The 19077-nt window shown below is 49.8% G+C and overlaps 1 protein-coding gene across 1 annotated transcript in view; it reads right to left on the bottom strand.

Moving 5' to 3' along the window:
• Positions 1–1236: 1236 nt before the first annotated feature.
• The window catches only part of AJAP1 (adherens junctions associated protein 1), a 128269-nt gene continuing 110428 nt past the window's right edge, over positions 1237–19077 (bottom strand). The window contains exons 3-6 of the mRNA XM_025285813.3: positions 13433–13520; positions 11012–11254; positions 9140–9271; positions 1237–1685 (exon numbers count right to left, since the gene is read on the bottom strand). Coding sequence (XP_025141598.3) covers positions 9199–9271; positions 11012–11254; positions 13433–13520 — 404 coding nt within the window. The 3' untranslated portion in view covers positions 1237–1685; positions 9140–9198. The remainder of the gene's footprint in view (positions 1686–9139; positions 9272–11011; positions 11255–13432; positions 13521–19077) is intronic.

Raw genomic sequence — 19077 nt, 5'->3', positions numbered from 1 at the left:
TCAAGGTGTTGTGGAGGGAGCCTGCTGAAAGGGTTGGGTCACCTGCCTGGTCAGTGAGTGAGTAGGAGGGGTGAGCTTCCTGCCTGAGGACCTTTAACCCTTCAACTTAACCTGTCGCATTTCATGCTATACTGGTGACATCACTCACAGGGAGACAGGCCCTGTGCATAGAATCTGGGGTCCCTGGGAGGAGGACATGCCTTCTGAGGCCCAGATGGATCCCCATCTTTTACAGCACTCCCACTGACAGTAGGAGGGGCAACAGGGCACCTTCATAAAGTGGGGGATCTTCACTGAAGTGTGTGGTCGGGGTTCAGAGAGGCCAAAGCTCACAAGCTGGCCAACGGGAGCTGACAAGAGACAGCATCTTTGCCACCATCTCCACCAAGGTTTGAAGTCACTCTCAGGCTCAAGAAAGAGCGGGTGACCTTTGAGTGCCACTGTGTGGGAAAGAGACACAGCATGCTGGCCCAGGACCCAGGGCTCCTGCCCAGATGAACGGGGCGCTCACGTATTTCTAAGTAATGCTCTGACATACGCGCACACACACTACGAGGATATATTCCTTTAATTTTGGGAACTGGAAAATTCCTTTAATTCGGTCTATGCTTGTATAACACAAAGATGGCCAAGAATCCACCAGCCAACCCCCCCTCCCCCGATCTGACGCTCAGGCCTGTTTGTAAGTGGCCGGCCACACACGTGTGCACATGGCTATTAGGTAGCTTTTCCAAACAACTCAATGAAAAAAGGTCGTATTTATATGTATAGAGATTATATATATATATGTATGTATGTATGTAGATAAAACCATGGCAATCTTCATTCCGGCCCAACATAAGAAATCACACACCCGGTGCCACTCACCAAATACCCAGCAAATGCAGGACATGCCATTCGAGGGTCTTGTCTGCTCATCGTGGCCGCCCCAGACTGGACAGCGATGGGACACCAGGTCACCAGAAGAATATGCTCACGCGTGGAACTGCATTTCCAGTGTATGCATATATATGTGCGGACGTGTGTATATGTGCGCGTGTGCCTGTGTGTGATCCTGCAAAGTAGAAAACACCAGTTCATCCTGTTCATACTAAGCGTGTTAAAGAAATCAGATTTTGTAACCGAGAACACATATTTTTTAAAAAGGAACATTGAAGGTCTTCAAAAATTGCTACGGTACAAAAAAGGGGTGTGTGTGTGTGTGTGTATCTGTGTGTCTTTATATATTTATATATGTATATTAACCAGAAATAGCGACTCTACAGAAGAGATACCCACTCCTGTTTTCTGTAAGTTTACTCCACATGGTTCGCTTGGCTTCGGCTTTGTCACCAAGTCTCTCAGGTCAGTACATGGCACATAATGGTATTATTGGCACAGGTTCAGAATCGAAGTACAAACTCCAGCTTCTGGTGCGTCCTCCTGCCCTTTTTCTGTCTCCGGTTCCTTCTGTTGGGTCTTCTTTCTGTTTCCCAAAGGAGCTCTGGGAGAAGGCAGTCCCCCATAGGCGTCAGCATTTTTATAAAAATATATTTGGCCTATAGCGTCCTGCTCTGAGAGTTCCCCACCGGCAAACAGAAGTGGTAGGGGTGGGGACCCTCCCCTTCGATAGTTTAGTTTTAGGTTTTGTGTGTTTTTTGTAATTTTTAATTTTTTTTTTTTTTTACAGGTTCACCAACGGAATCCTGTGTGGAAAGAAAACAAGAAGAGATTAAATGGCAGCAGGCCAAAAGTAGTAGGTGTCTATGAGGCCCCTCTGAGCCTCTGTCACCAATACCTGGGTGCACAGCTGCCTGGCTAAATGACACGCAAGTGTCATCCTGGGGGCACCAAAGCTATCTCCCTGGACCTGGTCACCAAGGACTGCTACAAACGCTAGGAATCCTGAGGTGCCCTCGTGTTAATTACAGTAATTGACAGAGTGGTCCTCCTGCCTTTGAGGGAGGGGCCTGGGCTTCCCAAGAGGTGGCTGGGACTACCCCGACACTAACTCATGAGCAGGCATGGCACTCCAGGCTCTCAGGTGACTGAATGCATCCAGCATCCTGCTCGCTCCCCTTCCAGCTCCTGATGCCAAGGGCAGGGGGGCTGCTAGCTACAGTCCTGGGCTGCAGGAAGCAATGGAATCCATTTCAATCTTGCTCAGCTGGAGGGGGCTGGGACTTGGGGAGGCTGATGGACTGCATCAGAATAACCACCCCTTGGGTCTCCCTAAGAAGTGATCTCACTGGAGAGAGGAAGAACCTGAACTGCCCTGCGTGCCGGCCAGGTCAGATGGCTACAAAGAAGCAGATGGCTTTTGCCCAGTTTGAGGGTGCTGCCTCAGAAAATTGGGACCCCAAAGTCATCCTGCCTCAGTGACAAACCCTGAGGTCAGCATCCCCTAGGAAGACAGAGCTACAGCCGTCCTGGGGATGGCCAGGTAAGTCAGAATGCCCCATAGCTCAGCCCCAGGTTCTGGGAGTGGGGTTGGCTCAAAGCTGCTGTTCTGTTACAAGGGTGGGGTGGTGTGTCTCTCTGCTGTCACTCAGGGTCCGCATCTGCACTCCCACAACGACAGGAAATCGGACCCTCAAATGGTACAAAGAGGATACCATGGCACCCTTCTTCTAAATGGACTCTGGCGTAAGGTTCTTTCTCCTGCATCAATAATCCCCCCAGGTGAACCTCCACAGGATGGAGGGCTGAAGGGCATCCAGGTGCAGGGACACACCTTCAGCCCTCAGGAAAGCATCTGGTCAGCGCTGCATGCGTCATCTTCTCCGAGGGCCTCAGCACATGAAAGTCTACTCCATCGAGGTGGGGTGGCAGTGCCTGTTCCCTCTCGAGGACCCCTCGTGGTTTGGATAAGAAAGGCAGGGCGTCACCTTGCCCAAACAAATGACACCTGTTTGGGCAATCCCAGGAGGCCCAAATGGGGCGTCTACTCATCTCCTGTGGGATGGCCTGCCTTGCTGTGAGCAGGAGTGTGATGAAATGGACATCTGGTCAATTGTGTGCTGGACCACCCTTGGCAAGGTTACTCCAGCTATCCACCACCCCCGCCAGCCCCCCACCTGCTGATGCCTAGGCTCTCTAGGATTTGCAGGGAGAGAGGGAGTGTGGTTTAAAAAGTGAAATCATTAAAGCAGAATGTCCCTCCTGTATGTCTACCTTCTTTTTAATCTTTAGAAAGTTAAAAAATGTGAAGACAAATCCGTGATGATGCCACTTATAAGAAGTCCTCAGAGTTGTCAAGTTCCTGGGGACAGAGAGTAGAATGCTGGGTGCCAGGGGCGGGTGCGGGGAGTTAGTGTCTAAGGGGGGCATAATACCAGTTCAGGAAAAACAACAAGAGTTGTGATGGTGGACAGTGGCGGCGGCTGCACAATTGTGAATGTACTTAATGCCACAGAACTGTTCCATTAAAAACAGTTAAAAGTAAAATGGTCAGTTTTATGTTATATATATTTTACTACAATTTTAAGAACTTAAGAAATATATTGGGGGACTTCCCTGGTGGTCCAAGGGTTAAGATTTTGCCTTCCAATGTAGGGGGTGTGGGTTTGATCCCTGATCGGGGACCTAAGATCATACATGCCTCATAGCCAAGAAAGCAAAACATAAAACAGAAGCAATATGGTAACAAATTCAACAAAAGACTTTTAAACAATGGTCCATATCAAAAAATCTTAAAATATATATACATATTGAAAAAATATTGTTGCTGTTGTTTAGTCACTAAGTTGTGCCTGACTCTCTGCAACCCCATGGACTGCAGCATGCCAGTCTTCCCTGTCCTTCACTATCTCCCAGAGTTTGCTCAAACTCATGTCCACTGACCATTGGGTTGGTGATGCTATCTAACCATCTCATCCTCTGTCACCTATGAAAAAATATGGGGACAGTAAAAGCCAGACCTAGTGACCTAGTGACCGTCTACCCAGATCTGGGGCAGTCTCTGGATTGAGTTGCTGCCCACTGCCCCAGCAGGTTGACCACCAGGCCCCTGCCCACTCTCAGATGCATCCAGGGTGGGACCTGGAGTCATAGGGCCTCCTTTCCTGAGAAGGGAGAACTGCAGCCTGGGGCTGCTCTCCAATCCTTCCTGGCAACCTTAACCAAACAGATGAGGGAGGCACGCTACTGCTTCTTCCCTGGGGCCAGCCATCTCCTGAGGTTTTTTCAAACAGACATTATCTGCTAAAAGGCTGAAACGTCTTCAGTGCTTCGGACAGTGGCTCCTCAGATCCTCGAGGACAAGGGCCCGGCCCCTCTTGCCCCATCTCTCCCTCTCTCCTTTCCGGGCGGTTGCCTGGCTTCAATAGCAAATCTCTGACCTGAAAAACCCCAAGTTTCTGCTGACTGTTACCTCCCTGGGGAGACCTTCATGGATACCCCTTCCTTTCCTAAGCGTGTTCTGTTTAATCTCTGTTAGAGCACCTGTTTCTGTGACTCCTCAGGCATTGCTTTGTACCTGAGTGTGTGTACATCACATGTCACCCAGGTGTCATGGGTGCCTGCCAGGTCCGCCAAAGTTTGCCTGGGTACCAGCTCTGAGCCTGGCCCTCTGGAGGGAGATCAACACTGGATGCAATTCAGAGAAGAGGCATCTTTGTGAAAGAAGCATTGTCCTCAGCCCCTTATCTGTCTGGAATGACCTTCACATACTGCCTGCCTGGGAGGATGGCTGGAGGGGCTCTTGGGCCACTGAGGGGGCCAAGTATCTTCCAAACTTAACAATATCTGCTTCTATCAGCATCTCAGGCACTTTCCTGGTGGCTGAGTCATTAAAGAATCTGCCTGCAATGCAGGAGACCCAGCCTCAATCCCTGGGTAGGGAAGATCCCCTGGAGAAGGGAATGGTGACCCACTCCAGTATTCTTGCCTGAAAATCCTAGGAACAGAGGAACCTGGCAGGCTAAAGTCCATGGGGTAGGAAAGAGTCAGACCAACACTTTCACTTTCACTTTTTCAGAATGAAAAAGAGGTGGTATAGAGAAGGAGCGATGGCTCCAACTCTGCACCTTGGGTAGCTGTTGGAAGAGCAGTGCTGGCTTCCTGCAGAGGTGATGGTCCCCTGCAAGAAGAAGAGGTCTCAGTTGCCAGGCCACCTTCCAGGCCTGCCCCAGTTCCTGCTGAAACACTGCTGCTTGCACTCCACTTGAGGGGAAGGGCTGGGTTTTTTTCTGATCCAAAGGCTCAGAGCAAGAGCCTCTCAGCCTGGCATTCACCCAGGGAGGGGCAGAGAGGGAAGTGCATCCTGCCTGGAGAAGGACACTGGCGAGGTCGTATAGCTGGTGAGGGCAGGCAGGGGAGACTCTGAGCCAGAAGGAAAAGCTGTGGCTGGAAAGAGATCTGAGCGATCAGGGATCCAGGATGAATCCTGACTTGGGAGAAACCAGTGCCCCCTGCTGCCTGGAAGGGGATGCTCCGGCTCTGTGGCCCCCAGAGCTGCAAACCACACGAGGGTCCTGGGTTTCAAGATCCGTATCAGCTTCTGAGGAACAAAGAGAACAGGCAGTTGGCAGCAAGGCCTCCTGGAGAGTGAGCCTCTAGTTAGTTTCTCCACATCCCGAAAAAGCTTCTTGCACACCGGTTTCCTTGGTGCTGGTTCTCAGCTTGGGGAGAAAAACGGCTTCCAGAAGGGTCTGGATGTTGCTTTGAAGAAAATATTTCTTTGAATTACAAAAGCTGGATATTCTGCTAATGCATTTTTCAGAACAAAGCAGGAAGGCTCAGGTGCACTTCTTGTTTTTTTATTAGTTATCTCTTCAGTGTGTTTTTTTTTAAATAATAATAACGCATGATTTATTTCTCACTTGCTTCGGATGCAAGAGCTTTTATGAGTTCTCAGGCTGGAATGAAGTGGCCTCGGCAAACGGGAATATCTGAACACTGATGAGGTTTTTCTGAAGTTTACTTGCTGCATGAAAAATGACAGGAAATCAGCCCAAGAGCCAATGACAGGCCTATGTTCAAGGTCTCTTTCCTCGGAGCAGGAAAGGCCGCCTCGTTTTGTCTTCCATCAGGCTCCACTGAGGAAGGTCCAGGTAAAGAGTTTGCTCGAATCTATCACAGAGGCTGAATCTAGGGAAACGGGACAAATTTCTGCCCAGGTTGGGTCACCTGTGTCCACGAGCCCTAGAATCACCATCAAGCTGCCCGCAGGGAAATGGGGTGGGCGGGGCTTGGGTCCCAGACGTGCGTGTGGGTTAGCGTGAGCACACAAGACGGTGCTGTAACAAACTGCGGTAGCATCATTAAAAATGCATTTGGAGAGGCCTAACAGTTATGCAAGAGATAAATATCTCTGCTGGCTCTTAAACCTTAATTAAATGTTCCAGTGTTAATTGCTATTTATTTAAGGGACAATAAGAATCCCAATAAATCTGAGCCGTCTTCCTGGCTCTCCACCGCTCCATCCTCACATCCAGGCATTAACTGTAGACATCAGGGACACTTCGAAGGCGAATGTTTTCCTCCCAGTGAGTGATAAACAGCCCGTGTGACAGCGAAGGGATGTGTAAGCATTTATCAAGGACTAACAAGGCTGCTCACATGGACCTCCTGGTCTGTGTCTCCCGGAGGAGTCGGCTGGAGGGAGCCACTGCCCTGAGTCCATAGGTGCTGTGGCTTAGCATGGCCAGGCTCCGCTGAGTCCTGTTGCCTCTTCTCTCCTCCCCAGAATGCCCATCTGAGATCCATGGTGGGAGGGTCGAGCTCTCCAGACACAGAGGTGTCTTTCTGTAGATGGGGATGGTGTTGAAATTGATCCTCAAGCAGAGTTGGGAAGTGGGGTCTGGACAACTGGTGGAGAACATGGTCCCTGGGGCCTGTCTTGGGTGGCACACTGGCAGAACCCACCTTTTAGCTCGTGGGGTCCTTCTACGTCCCGGGCTGCTAGAGAGAACTGGGCGAAGGGGACGGGAATGTCTTCTGGACCAGAGGTGTGGATAAAAAGCACTTTTTCCTCCCAACCTGGTTTTCTTTTAAAGTCAGGTCTGCAGCTCCTTGGTTCAATCCTTGGCCCAGACTTTTGGAGGACCCGGGGCTGGTCTCCGAACTGCAATGCCCCCTGCTCTGCAGAGTCAGGCTGTGTGTCCCCTGAAGGGATGCCAAATAGCTGGAAACCCCTCCTTCCTCTCCCACTACCTGACTCCCTTCTCACTTAGGGTGCCATCAGGGATGGAAAGGGGCACAGAGGCATTCCACTGGGAATAGCAGTTGAGGAAGTCTGACTGGTGGGCAGAGTGTGGCCCCAGAATCAGGTGGCCTAGGATCACATGGCCCCACCACTTACAATATGACTGGCCTCAGGCAAGTCACATGACCTCCCCATCTGTCCTCAGTTTCCCATCTGTAAGTGGGATTGCTGAGAAGACTGAATGGGTCTCTATATGTCCAAAGTGTGCCAATGAGCTGCCATGTGAATGTGCCATTAGGGCAGTGTCTCCCCCACCCTCTCCAGATGGGGGCTACTTGGAATGGAAGGCGTGTCCACCTCAGGCCTGCAGGTCCACAGCTCTTGGAGGAAGAGAGCAGATGTCTTTGATGTGCAGGGCTAGGGTCTCCCAGGTCAATGCCTTAAGCATTTATGCATTTGTGAAATCCCAAAGGAGATGCAGGCACTCACCTGGCCGCCCTGCAGAGGCCTTGCCAGGCAGGCGGGAGTTCCACTGCTAACTGGGAGCTTCCCCATCGCTTGCTGGGTTGAAATGCCAAAGGGAGCTTGTCCGAGGCCTTAATGAGATGAGTCACATCCGGGCAGACAAAGGTGCAAGCATCTGACGGAGAAGCTGTGTCCAGGACATGTGGCTCTTGAATGTCGGACACAGCCCTCATCTCACCTGCCTGACCTATACATCTCAGCAAAGGCCTCTGTGTGAGTAGGGGGTCAATTTCCATTTTAACCTCATTATATTCCTTCACCCATCGGCTAAACATAGTGCTAATCAGGTTGTTCTGGCTTCAGGACAAAAGTGAGGGATGGACATTTGATGTGGAATAAATATACAGTTCGCTAGGGCTGGGATTATGAACCGATTGATTGATACCTGCTTCTCCAAGCAGCTGGGGCCCCTGGCCCCTCAGAAGTGCTGTAAGCAGAGGCCTCTGAGGGTCCTGTGTGCTCCCTAAGAAGATGGGGTACACCCCAAGAAGCCCCGGGACCTTCTCCAATTCTGACAGTGACATTTCCCACTCAGTCCCCACATCAGAAGGTGAGAAAAAGTAAAGAAAAAAAAATTTATTTCAAATATAGATAACCCTAAAAACTGGATTCCCTGCTCCTGGAAGGGATGTGACGTCATGCTTAGAGAGAAGATCTGGAGGAAAGAAGATGTTCTCTGTGGATGAGCAAGATGTCATCCTTTGAAAACCCTAGCATCAAATGAGAAAAATGAAAAAAAAAAACACACACAAAAACCCCAGTCACCTCAATTGACTGTTCATCCAGAATGTGCAGTCACTGGGGGGGCGACAAGATCCTTTTCCCCCCACAGCAGCCTGCGTGTCCAGGAGGTTTAGCACAGAAGAAAGCAATTTAATGTCAGCATTAAAGTCAATATCATTGAAAGCAAACCAAATGTTCCTATCCAGCAGAGCGTGGCAAATTCATCCCTGTTTTGGTACCAGTCCCTGGCTTCAAATTAGTAGACGTCTCAACTCTTCACTTTCTCTCTTTATCATTTTCTTTCTTATCTCTTATTTTTATATTTCAAAATTGTATTTTAATTCCACTCAGTGTTCTCTCTCCCCACCCCCACGTAGAGACGGGGTGGCGGCATGGTGTCTGCCCACTGGGCTGGGGCTCTGATCTCCTTTTGTTTGGGGAAGTGAGGGGTGTACTTGTAGCTTGTTTCCAGAACAGGGTCTCCTGCCCTAAAGGGCTTCCTGGAGATGGAGCAGCATGTGCAGAACTAGACAAGATTGCAGAGCAGGGGTTCCTGAGTCTGTCGTTCCCTCCCACTGGGATGTGGGGGCATTTCTAACGAGTGCAGCAGAGAGACCACACGCCCAGCCCTCTGGTTTGCATTCAGGGCAATGATGCCCTTGCTGAGACCCACCTGCCATGTCCAGACAGGCTCCAGTATTCCAGAGGAGAGATGGGGGGCGGGGTGGGGAAAATAAATCAAGGTCCAATAAGAGAGGTACATACCATAAAACAGACACATGGCGTCTGCCCTGCCCCCAGGAGGTAAAAAAGACTTCGGCCAGTCAGCAGGAGATTTCAAACCATTTCTCAGACACAAAGGCCACAGGAATAAGATGCCGATCAGAAGAAGAGGGCCTGCAGCAAGCAGAAAAATGGGCTTGCGAGGGCTCATATGTAAAACCTGACAGGCAGGCTGGATGGCACCTGTTGCAGAAAACTGGCTTCTCCAGGCAAAAAGAACTCCCAGAAGGTGATGCTTCACCTGGCCTGGACCCACTGGCCACCTCTCCCTGTGTTGGCCAGTCCTCCCTTCCACTTTGGGAGGCCTAAGAGGACACACAGTCCAAGGGTTCCGTGCATAGGACGAATCTGGTGAAGATGCACAGAGATGCTATGTCTGGATTTCAGTTTTTCATCTGCAATACAAGTGCAAAGCTCAGGGTCTCTGCCTCTGAGATCAGAGATTCCACCCACTTTACTGCACATTATGGAGAGGGCAGGGCCTGATGCCTAAAATGCCCTTTGCCCCAAGTTATTTTGTCCCCTTCGAGACCAAGCAAATGTTTCCCAGAGCCAGTGAGAACCAACAAAGCATCACCTTTGGCCCCAACGCAAGAAGCTGTTCTCTCCAGGGCGTCCACACCAGCCAGCTGTGCCCACCCTGCACATGGACAGGGCTCTCCCAGGACATGGGAGCAGAGAGGGAGACACAGTGAAACACCAGGACCCACCTACTCCCTTTTCCTTCTCCCCTCAAGCCTGAGGTTCTGGGTGGCCAAGATTTATATCCAAACAGGCACACAGGCATTCAATGAAATGGTTTTAAAGCTTTTCCTCCAATTCTTTGTGAACTCGGCCTTCTGGAAGGCTGGGATGCAACCCACGGGCTCCCCAATGTGGTCAAGTAAAAGCAAAGTCGTTCAGAGGGAGGGTCCTGGGGTTTCTGCTCTCCACTCTTCTCCCCTGGGGAGGGAGTATCTCAGACAGAACATACAGTAGAGTCTGACATGGAGATACCAGGAGAGGAGCAGCAGGGAGGTGTCTAAGGAACACCTCCTCACTCTCCAGGACAGGACAAGGCCAACATGAGCCACAGACACAAGTTGAAGGCTCCCCTGAGTCTCCTCAACCTGGATTCTGGGAGAAGCCTGGTAGGGCACCTTGGGCAGTGTCCCCGGTCACCACTCCTGTCACTGAACCCATGCCCCTCAAGTCAGCCTGCTGTCCTGCTCATTTCTTCCTAAGATCTTTAAGTCGTTGGAGAATTGTTTCTCTTTTAATTTACAAAATGATGCATGAATGTGTACTCACTTAGGAAAAAAAAATAGCTTATTGATATTTTAATCTAATTCCAGATAAACCTTCAGAAGCTGACTCAAGGGTTTCTTAAATATTCCCAGGGATGGTTTTAGAGACATGTCTTCTTTGAGGGATTACATATGACTCATTAAAAAGAGCATTTAATAACCGGGAGTCTGCTTGGTGTTTGATATTTCTGCCAGATCTGCTGCTGACATTTTAGTGATGGGGGTTCACAGATATTGACTGGGGAGGGAGGGACCCATCACGATTTGCTGATATTTTGGAGGCTTGATTGAGACTAAGAGGCTGGTTCTGGGCTCTGAGCTGTCTGCTCAGCTTCCAGCATGTGGGATCCAGGACCAAGCAAGACAGGTCCATCCACTGGCCAAGTGCAGGGGTCCAGATGTGAACCCTGGCACCTTAGTACTGTGCCTCTTGTCTCATCTCAGCAAATGAGCTGCCTGCATGTGCCCCGACCACATAAAGAGATGAGAAAGCTGCCTGACACCAATCCACAGACCCGGCATCCCCAGAAGGGGGCAGCGGCCGACTCTGGCTCGCGCCTGCGCTTACCGGTTCCCATTAAATGTGGACTTGTACTCCCCGGCCGGGTGCAGCGTCTCGTCAGTGTAGACGGGCACGGATGCCCGGACACACTCGTGGGAACACTGGAGGGTCTCGTTGTAGGCCGTGAAGATGTCCAGACTGCTGGGCACCCGGGCAGGCGTGAAGTCTGTCAGGTTCTGGCAACTCTCCTCCTGATGGTTCGTCTTCCGCTGGTGGCTGTTCCTTCGTGGGTTCCCACTCTGCGAGCAGCTGGGGGAGAGAAAGGTCGGGGTGGGGGTCGGAGTCGGGGTGGGGGACTTGCAGGTGCAGAGACCCACCAGCATCTCCCGCCGCGCTGACGCTAAGGAATCTTCACCTCCAGGCATTAATTAGACATCATTTAATAGTAATTCCCAACCTCTTCAGAAAGATCAACCACAAGCAATGGGCTCTTTTTTAAAAATAAAATAAAATTTGAATGTTAGATGCGGCCGTTATTGCAGGAAGGATTAAGAAGTGAGGGGTGGAGTTGTGTTATCAGGGAGCAGAGGTCTGGTTTGGCCAAGATATATCAGCCAGGCGGTGGTACTGACTCAGTTTCCCCAGGAACGCCTAGATGGTATGGAAATGATGATCGTGGGGAAGGTTCTGTCCACAGGTTGGGGCGGCTGTAGTTCATGTGGAGTGGACCACGTAATTATCTTTGGGGATAGATAAGACTGGGAACTCTCATCCTCAGCCTCTCCTCTGGCCAGGCTCACAAACTGGAAATGAAAGCAGATCGTTTGGATCTATGAAGAAGACTGTGTTCGTGCTCGTAGGTACCTGCCTTCGTTCCCTGTTCTTTTGGACCACAGAGGCTTTCAGACACTATGTAGACTGCACACATGGGTCCCACCCCTGTTGACCAAGGGATTTGATAGAGAAGGTGCACAGGGACACTTCCCGGCTCCAGGAGTCACCTCTAGGGCAAGTTCACAAGGATGGAAGGAAGTGTCATGCCCATGAAGGAGGGCAGGGAGGAGGAGATTTGAGGGGTCGTGGTTCTCATTAGCTCATCAGTTCTCCTTTTCTACCCACTTCACAGCTCAGAGCCTTTGCAGAGTGAGTGGGCTGCAAGGGGCAGGGGTTCATGAGCCTGTCCCCATATAAACTGTGTTAATTCCCTGCCTCTTCCCAATGAGAGATATCCCGATAGCTGGCAAGGAAGACTGCCCATAAATGAAGGTGAAAATATGGATGTGAAAGCCAAGGGACCCCCCGCCCAACCCCACCCACCAACGTCATGGAACCACTTATTCACCCTGCTGGACTGTCTTCCCCAAAAGACTCTCTGAAGGTCTGCTGAAAACCCCGAAGTGTGGGAAAACCAAGAGGAAGCTTGTTGCCTATTACAGCATCACAGTCTGCCACCTCCTTGGTGGGGATGGGATTTCACCATCAAGACAGCCAGTGGGATCGGACCTGCCGAGCATCCATGTGGTCCAGGGACCTGGAGCCCGTTCTCCACCAGCCAGCCCTGTCCAAGACATGCTGCTGAGAGCTGACCATTATCTTCACTATCTCCCCCAGAAAACACCCCAGGTCCAGGGTTTGCTGGCCATCAGGAGCTCTAAGACCTCCCTGGGCTGTTCCAGGGTGGTACCTCTCCACACGTTGCCCTCTGTAATCCTAAAGGCCAGCTTTCTCTCTCATTTCCTCAAGTCTCTGTTACCCAGAGGCTTAGGGCACTTCCCTCCCACCAACCTGTGACTTTCTACCAAGGCTGGCAGGGGGATGATTTGCATCCAAGGTGCTTTGGCTTCGATGTTAAGAGGCGCCTCACTAGCTGGAGGAGAGACTACAGGCAGACAGGGGTCCAGGAGGCGTGCAGGCAGTGGGGTCAGCTGGCAGCCCTCTGATTCTCCCAGGGGTGTAGCAGGTGTGTACACCCAGCAAGGCCAAGCTCAAAGTAGGCCAATTTCCAGGAGGAAATAGGTGAAGACAGGCTGCCTGGAGCAAAGAAGTAACCTAGTTCAGCAGCCACAGAGTGAGTGCAAGAGGAAGGTGGGGGACAGCGAGGGGCGGGCAGGGACCCCAGCCAGACTGCTGGTATGAAATAAGGAAAACCAAACCAAGCTGTGAGGGGGACATTCAGAGGGGCGCTAGGATCCAAGAGATAGGCTTTGGGAACAGGCTACCTGCTGCCTAAGGAATTAAGCCAAGCAGGTAAAGCCACTGTGAGGGCACTGTCAGGGAACAGCCCCTCCCACTGGGTGGCCGAGCTGTCCGGGCAAAGGTGAGTGGGTTGAGCAGGGCAGGAGCTGTGTGGCACTCTCCATTCCAGAGAAATGATTCCCTAGGCTGTGAGCTGAGATGGTGTTGAGAAGCAAGAAACTCTCTGTGCGTACTTCCCCAGGGACCCCCACTAACCCCCATTACCCAGCCAGAAGGGCCGAGGGTCCTTACCAGTTTTTTAAGACAAGAGTTGTAATCAGAGCAGCTATGACCATGATGAGGGAGACGGTGATGGTGATGATCTGATGGACGGCCAAACCTAGAAACAGAGAAGGAGGAGGGGAGCCATGAAACCAGAGGCATGAGATGAAGGGGCCCAGGAAGAGACAGGGAGTAGGGACCTGTCCCATCCACTCAGCCCTGAACACGAAGTCCCATCATGTGTTGAGAAGCCCTGCAGGGGGCTCCATGTTGATGGGGCCTCGTGGGACCAGGTCAGGTCGGTTTCCTGCCCACATGCAGGTGCTGCCAGATGCAGTGGGTACCAGGACTGTTTTCACCTGGAGCCAGGGAAGGGAGGCCCCAGCCTGGCCTCTCTCAGGCCCTGAGAAATGACTCAGCCCTTGGGCAGCTGTGGCCATTGTTGCACCTGCTGACCCCTTCACCTGGCACAGGTAAGCTCTGTCACCCCTCCTTTTTCTCCTCCCAACTTGGGTAAGTTCTGTTCCTTGTGTCTGGGCACCAGGGAAGCTCGCCTGATGGTGGGAGCAGGGTTTGCCTGGACCCAGGAGAAGCCAGGACAGCCCAGGATTTATTGGGAAGGGAAGGAAGAGAGGCAGGTGACACTGTTGTAGATTCAGGCACTTGGGTCACTGGAAAGCATCTTCATCTTCCCAGATTCCTCTCCAAGAAGTTCACTGCCAGATAAGCTTCCAGGAAATAAGAGATCCAGACTGAGCAGGTGATGCTTCCTGAAGTCCCAAAGAAGGATCTGCAGTCTGGTCTCCAGGTCCTGTCTCCTCTTGTGTGTGTTATACACCATGGTGGGAGGAGGCAGGGGAAACAGCAGATAGGGACAGAAGGACTGGCCACTCCAGGAGCAGGGTAGCCACAGCCCCAAATGAGAGTGGTCTGAACCCCACACGAGGGCCAGGATGGCAGAGGACAAGAATTCTGTCTGTACTGTCCCTCTGTCCATCCACCCCCATCCCCTGCATCACCTTTCATCAAACACAGATGCAGGGGGAGGGAAAAAAGACAGGCTGGCAACACCTCTGATCCCTTCCCATATAACTCATCTTTACATCCTTCCAGGGACACTAGGGTTGAATCCTCTGGTCAGTGAGGTCCACCTGGAAGGTCCAGGACTCTGGTCCTGCTCTTTTCCCATCAGCGAGAACCACACCTGAGGAGCGGGGGGCTAACAGCCATAAGGGGCTCTGCAGAGACCCCTGCAGGTGGCAGCACCCTGCCCCCAGGAGTGCTGACTCTGCCATTCTTTCATCTCTGCCACTTGAGTATCTGTCTCTCTCCTCTTCTGATGTTCAGGTGCAGAGGCCCACCCATCACACCTGAGGACCCTGCCAATCCTGGGGTGAGGACACAGCATGTGTGTGGTCCAGCATGGAGCATCTCACAGATGTAACACTTTTTTTTGGCGGCCTCTGAAGGACAAAGTCTCACAAACAGATGTTACCTCTCCACTGAAGATGATGTTCATGGGGGGAATTGCTAATAAATGATTCAAAGCTGGCATGACCAGAAAACAAGCTCTTCCTGGCTGCCTCTCTTCCGGGCTATTTCTGTTTGTCCCGAGGAATTCCCTTCCTGAGCCCACAGAATAAGCAACACTCGGAAAACCAAAGATGTCATGGACCTCCCTTCACTCTTTCTTTTAGCCACTGATTCAAGAATCACCTATTGAGTACCTACTGCATGCCAAGCAGGGCCAGTTTTGACTTACTCAGTCATGGTGCCTGCCCTCAGGAACAGCTGCTGTGGTGCCCATTTTTAAAAGTGGCAGCGTTCACTGCTGGTTCTGACCAGTGGCTTCCCATACACCTGTGCCCAACACGTGACATGTACTGTAAAGCTCTGAGCCAGTTTGCCTTCCCTCTGGGTCTGCTAGATCAGCCTGACAATGGGGTTGAAAGCTACATATGCCAGTAAGGGACCATTCTTAATCTCACCACCAGTCTCAGTAATCTCTATATGTTCACCAGCTTCTTCCCTGAGACCCAACTCAGACTTTGTTGGAAGAGGGAGGTTGACATGAATGTCTACTTTAATGGATGATCAGGGAAGATGGCTGCCCAGTCTTCCCTCACCCTCCATCTACACAATCCTTCTGATTTAGTCAAGAGATGAGGATGCTGTCATGAAGAGTATGAGCTCATCCTGCATCTGTGCTTCTTGTGAGAAGGAGGCTGATGATGGTGATGATGACTGACGGTACTGATGTTGATGATGGTGACTATGATGGTACTGATGTTGATGGTGACTATGATGGTACTGATGTTGAAGATGGTGATGGTGACTGACGGTACTGATGTCGATGATGGTTTTACTATGATGGTACTGATGTCGATGATGGTGACTATGACGGTACTGATGTCGATGATGGTGACTATGATGGTACTGATGTCAATGGTTAATATGATGGTACTGATGATGATAGTGATGATGATGATGGTGATTGTCCTGTTGCTGATAGTGACATTGATGATGGAAATGGTAATGGTGGTGATGATAATGGTGATGGTCATTGTGGTGTTGCTGTTGGTGATGGTGATTTGATGACAGAAATGGTGATGGTGGTGGTGATGATGACAGTACAGTGGTGATGATGGTAATATGATGCTGGTGATGATAATTGCAGTGATGGTGATGGTGGTGATGATGCAAGTCGTGATGATGGTGATGTGATGGTGATAGTGGTAATGATGATGTTCCTGCTTTTGCTGAATAATGATGGTGATATGATGCTGATGATGATGGTGGTAGTGATGATATGGTGATACTGATGGTGATAATGAAGGTGATGGTGATTATAATGATGTTGATCATAATGATGGTGATCACAGGCATCCTCAAGTATTAGAAATTGTCAGGTGTGTATTATCTCATTTATTCTTTGCAACAACACTCAAAGGTGCATACTGTCATAATAAATATGGAAGTGAAAATCATCTGGACAAATTTGCTTAAATTCCTTGGATCACGTAGAACCTGATGGCTCCTAAACCCATACTAAGATTGTAGTATTATAGGATTTGATCTCAAACTTTATTTATTTCTGTTTGGGCTTTGATCTGGGTCCTTGCATCTTCCAAGACAGAGGCTGGCACCACTACCTTCTACATTCCTGGGGAGAATAATCTGCTAAATTATGGATGCTGGTGTTTAAAATCCTCATCATCTCTTCCATGGATAGATCTCTTAAGGGGTGCTCTGGAACCATGTCAAGAGCCTCTCAGCCATCTTGGCAGGTCATACTCCCAAGTCCATGGCAAGAACTGAACCATTGTTTCTTGAGCTAAACCTGCCAACTTCTTGGGTAGGAGCATTCAACATCTATGGAGTATTAAAGAGTACACTGAATGGGAGTGAGCCAAAAGTAGTAGGGTTTGGTTCAACTTCAGGCCAAGCCCAGCTACAGGCACTGAGAGCTCCCTTACAAGAGCAGAACACTTTGTGGCCCATGCCCCAATGTCTGCAGAGCCAAAGAGGCCCAGGCCACCACTAGACTTGGACCCCATATACCAAGGGAATTCTTCTGTTGGGTTGAACATTTGCAGAGACCAAAGTCCTTGGAAGGGAAGAGCTCAATGACCAGCTGCATCTTAGATATTTAATTCCCTCCCACTCCCTCTGTGACTAAGGATGGGGAAAAAAGCATTCATTCTCTTCGTCTGGGGAATGGAAGAAACTGATGATCAGAGGTGAAAACAGCTGGCTCACGGAATGCCCTCATTGATGACAGGAAGACCAGAAGCCCAGCCCTTTGCCTAAGGTTCTCATGAGTCTTAGAGCCACTGAAGAAAAACCCCAATCTTCATCAACTTTATATTCACCCCACTCCCAACCATGCACAAATTGCCTGGCACAGAACCTTGCAACAGCACTGTGTGACATATTATGACATTGATAACTGAAGAGTAGAGAACAAAAAGCCAGGGGAACTGGGAGAAAGTTAATGACATAATTCTGTTTGCCTTGTTCTAGAGGACCCTTTCCTGCCTTGTGTGTGAAATTTCTCCACAGGACTTGCCAAGTTAAAATTTGGAAAATATGATATGTGGGTTAATAACCAGCCAGGATCATCTGGGTGGAAGTACAACAATAATATCACAGCCATGCTCTCTGGAAAGACTTCTCTATGCCTGTCTTCACACCCATGATCAATTTAATCCACTGCCGATCCTGCAGAGCCTGGGTGTAGGCAGTTCGCTACTCTGGAAAAATCAAACGTCAAGCTCCAAATGAACAAATCTGTAACCACATTCTTGGGAATAAAAGTAATTAGAGGCAAACTCCTTACTGCTCCTCATGTATTTCATTTGCAAAGCAAACAGCCTTGTGCTTCCACGCCTGGCCGGTGGGTTGTGATGGGTCACTGGGTTCAGGCATAAGGGACTGATGACTACAAGATGACCCTACAGTCAGGATGGTTGACAAGGACCAGGCCTTTTGACATGTAGTGAGAATGATATTTGTAGGAAGCAGATTAGAAGATGTAAACCCAGTAAGGATGTCTCATCTTTTCTTCTCTTTGAGAGGTCACTCCTAAAAGGATGATAGAACTTCTCATGAGAAGCTGGGTAGTGTTTCAAGCATCTGTCTTATCATTCAGGTTCCCCAAATGCCATGAGTTGTTTCCTCATCCATGTAAGTCACTTAAGTCTGCACAGATCCTGGGTAGGCAAAGTTTGACATGAGGAGCCAGATGATAAATACTTTAGGTTAGGCAGGTAGCATGATCTCTGTTGCAATTTCTCAACCCAGCTGTGGATGATATGCAACCAGTGGGCATGGCTGTGTGCCAATAAAACTTTATTTACAAAAACATACAACTGATTTAGGTGAATAGCTGAAGGTGATGTGGCTTATCAGTTAAGAAATATACAATCGGTTTTGAATGGTTGCTTAAAGCTGGGACTCAAACTGCAAACTTCTGGTATTATAATAACCTGCCTGCTCTATCATCAAAGATCTGGAGTCTTCTGAGACCTTCACTGTAAGTGTCAAGGTGATTTTAAAGACAGTCAAGCATCTGTCTTATCAAGTGGGGCAAAAACTACCAGCAGTGGACAGCTTCACCCTACTGGATACGTTCATGCAAAGCTGGCTTGAGAACAGATCACTCTGTGACACTCAGTTAAACAGGATTCTTGATTTTTGGAGATTGAAGATCAAGGAGAATCTTACCAGTTGAATCAATATCCCTCAAGAATATTTCAGGCATGTGTCTATCTCAATTTTTCCTTTAGGGTTGATAAAAAGCCTCATTGTGTGAATGATAATAAGGACCTATGTTATAGAACAGGGAACTCTGCTCAGTGCTCCCTAATGGCCTATATGGGAAAAGAATCTAGAAAGGGGGTGGATATATGTATATCAATAACTCATTCCCAAGTGGTTCAGCGGTAAAGAATCCACCTGCCAAGCAGGAGATGCAGATTCGATCCCTGGGTTGGGAAGATCCTTGGAGAAGGAAATGGCTACCCACTCCAGTATTCTTGCCTGGGAAATCCCATGGACAGGAGAGTCTGGAGGGCTACAGTCCATGGGGTCACAAAGAGACATGACTGAGCAACTAAAAACAAACAACATAACTGATTCACTTGGCTGTACAACAGAAACTAATACAACACTCT

Source organism: Bubalus bubalis, chromosome 5 (assembly GCF_019923935.1).
Source record: "Bubalus bubalis isolate 160015118507 breed Murrah chromosome 5, NDDB_SH_1, whole genome shotgun sequence".
NCBI classification, from domain to species: Eukaryota; Metazoa; Chordata; class Mammalia; order Artiodactyla; family Bovidae; genus Bubalus; species Bubalus bubalis.
The sequence above is the reverse complement of the archived record's forward strand: the minus strand, read 5'-3'. Positions and strand labels throughout refer to the sequence as shown.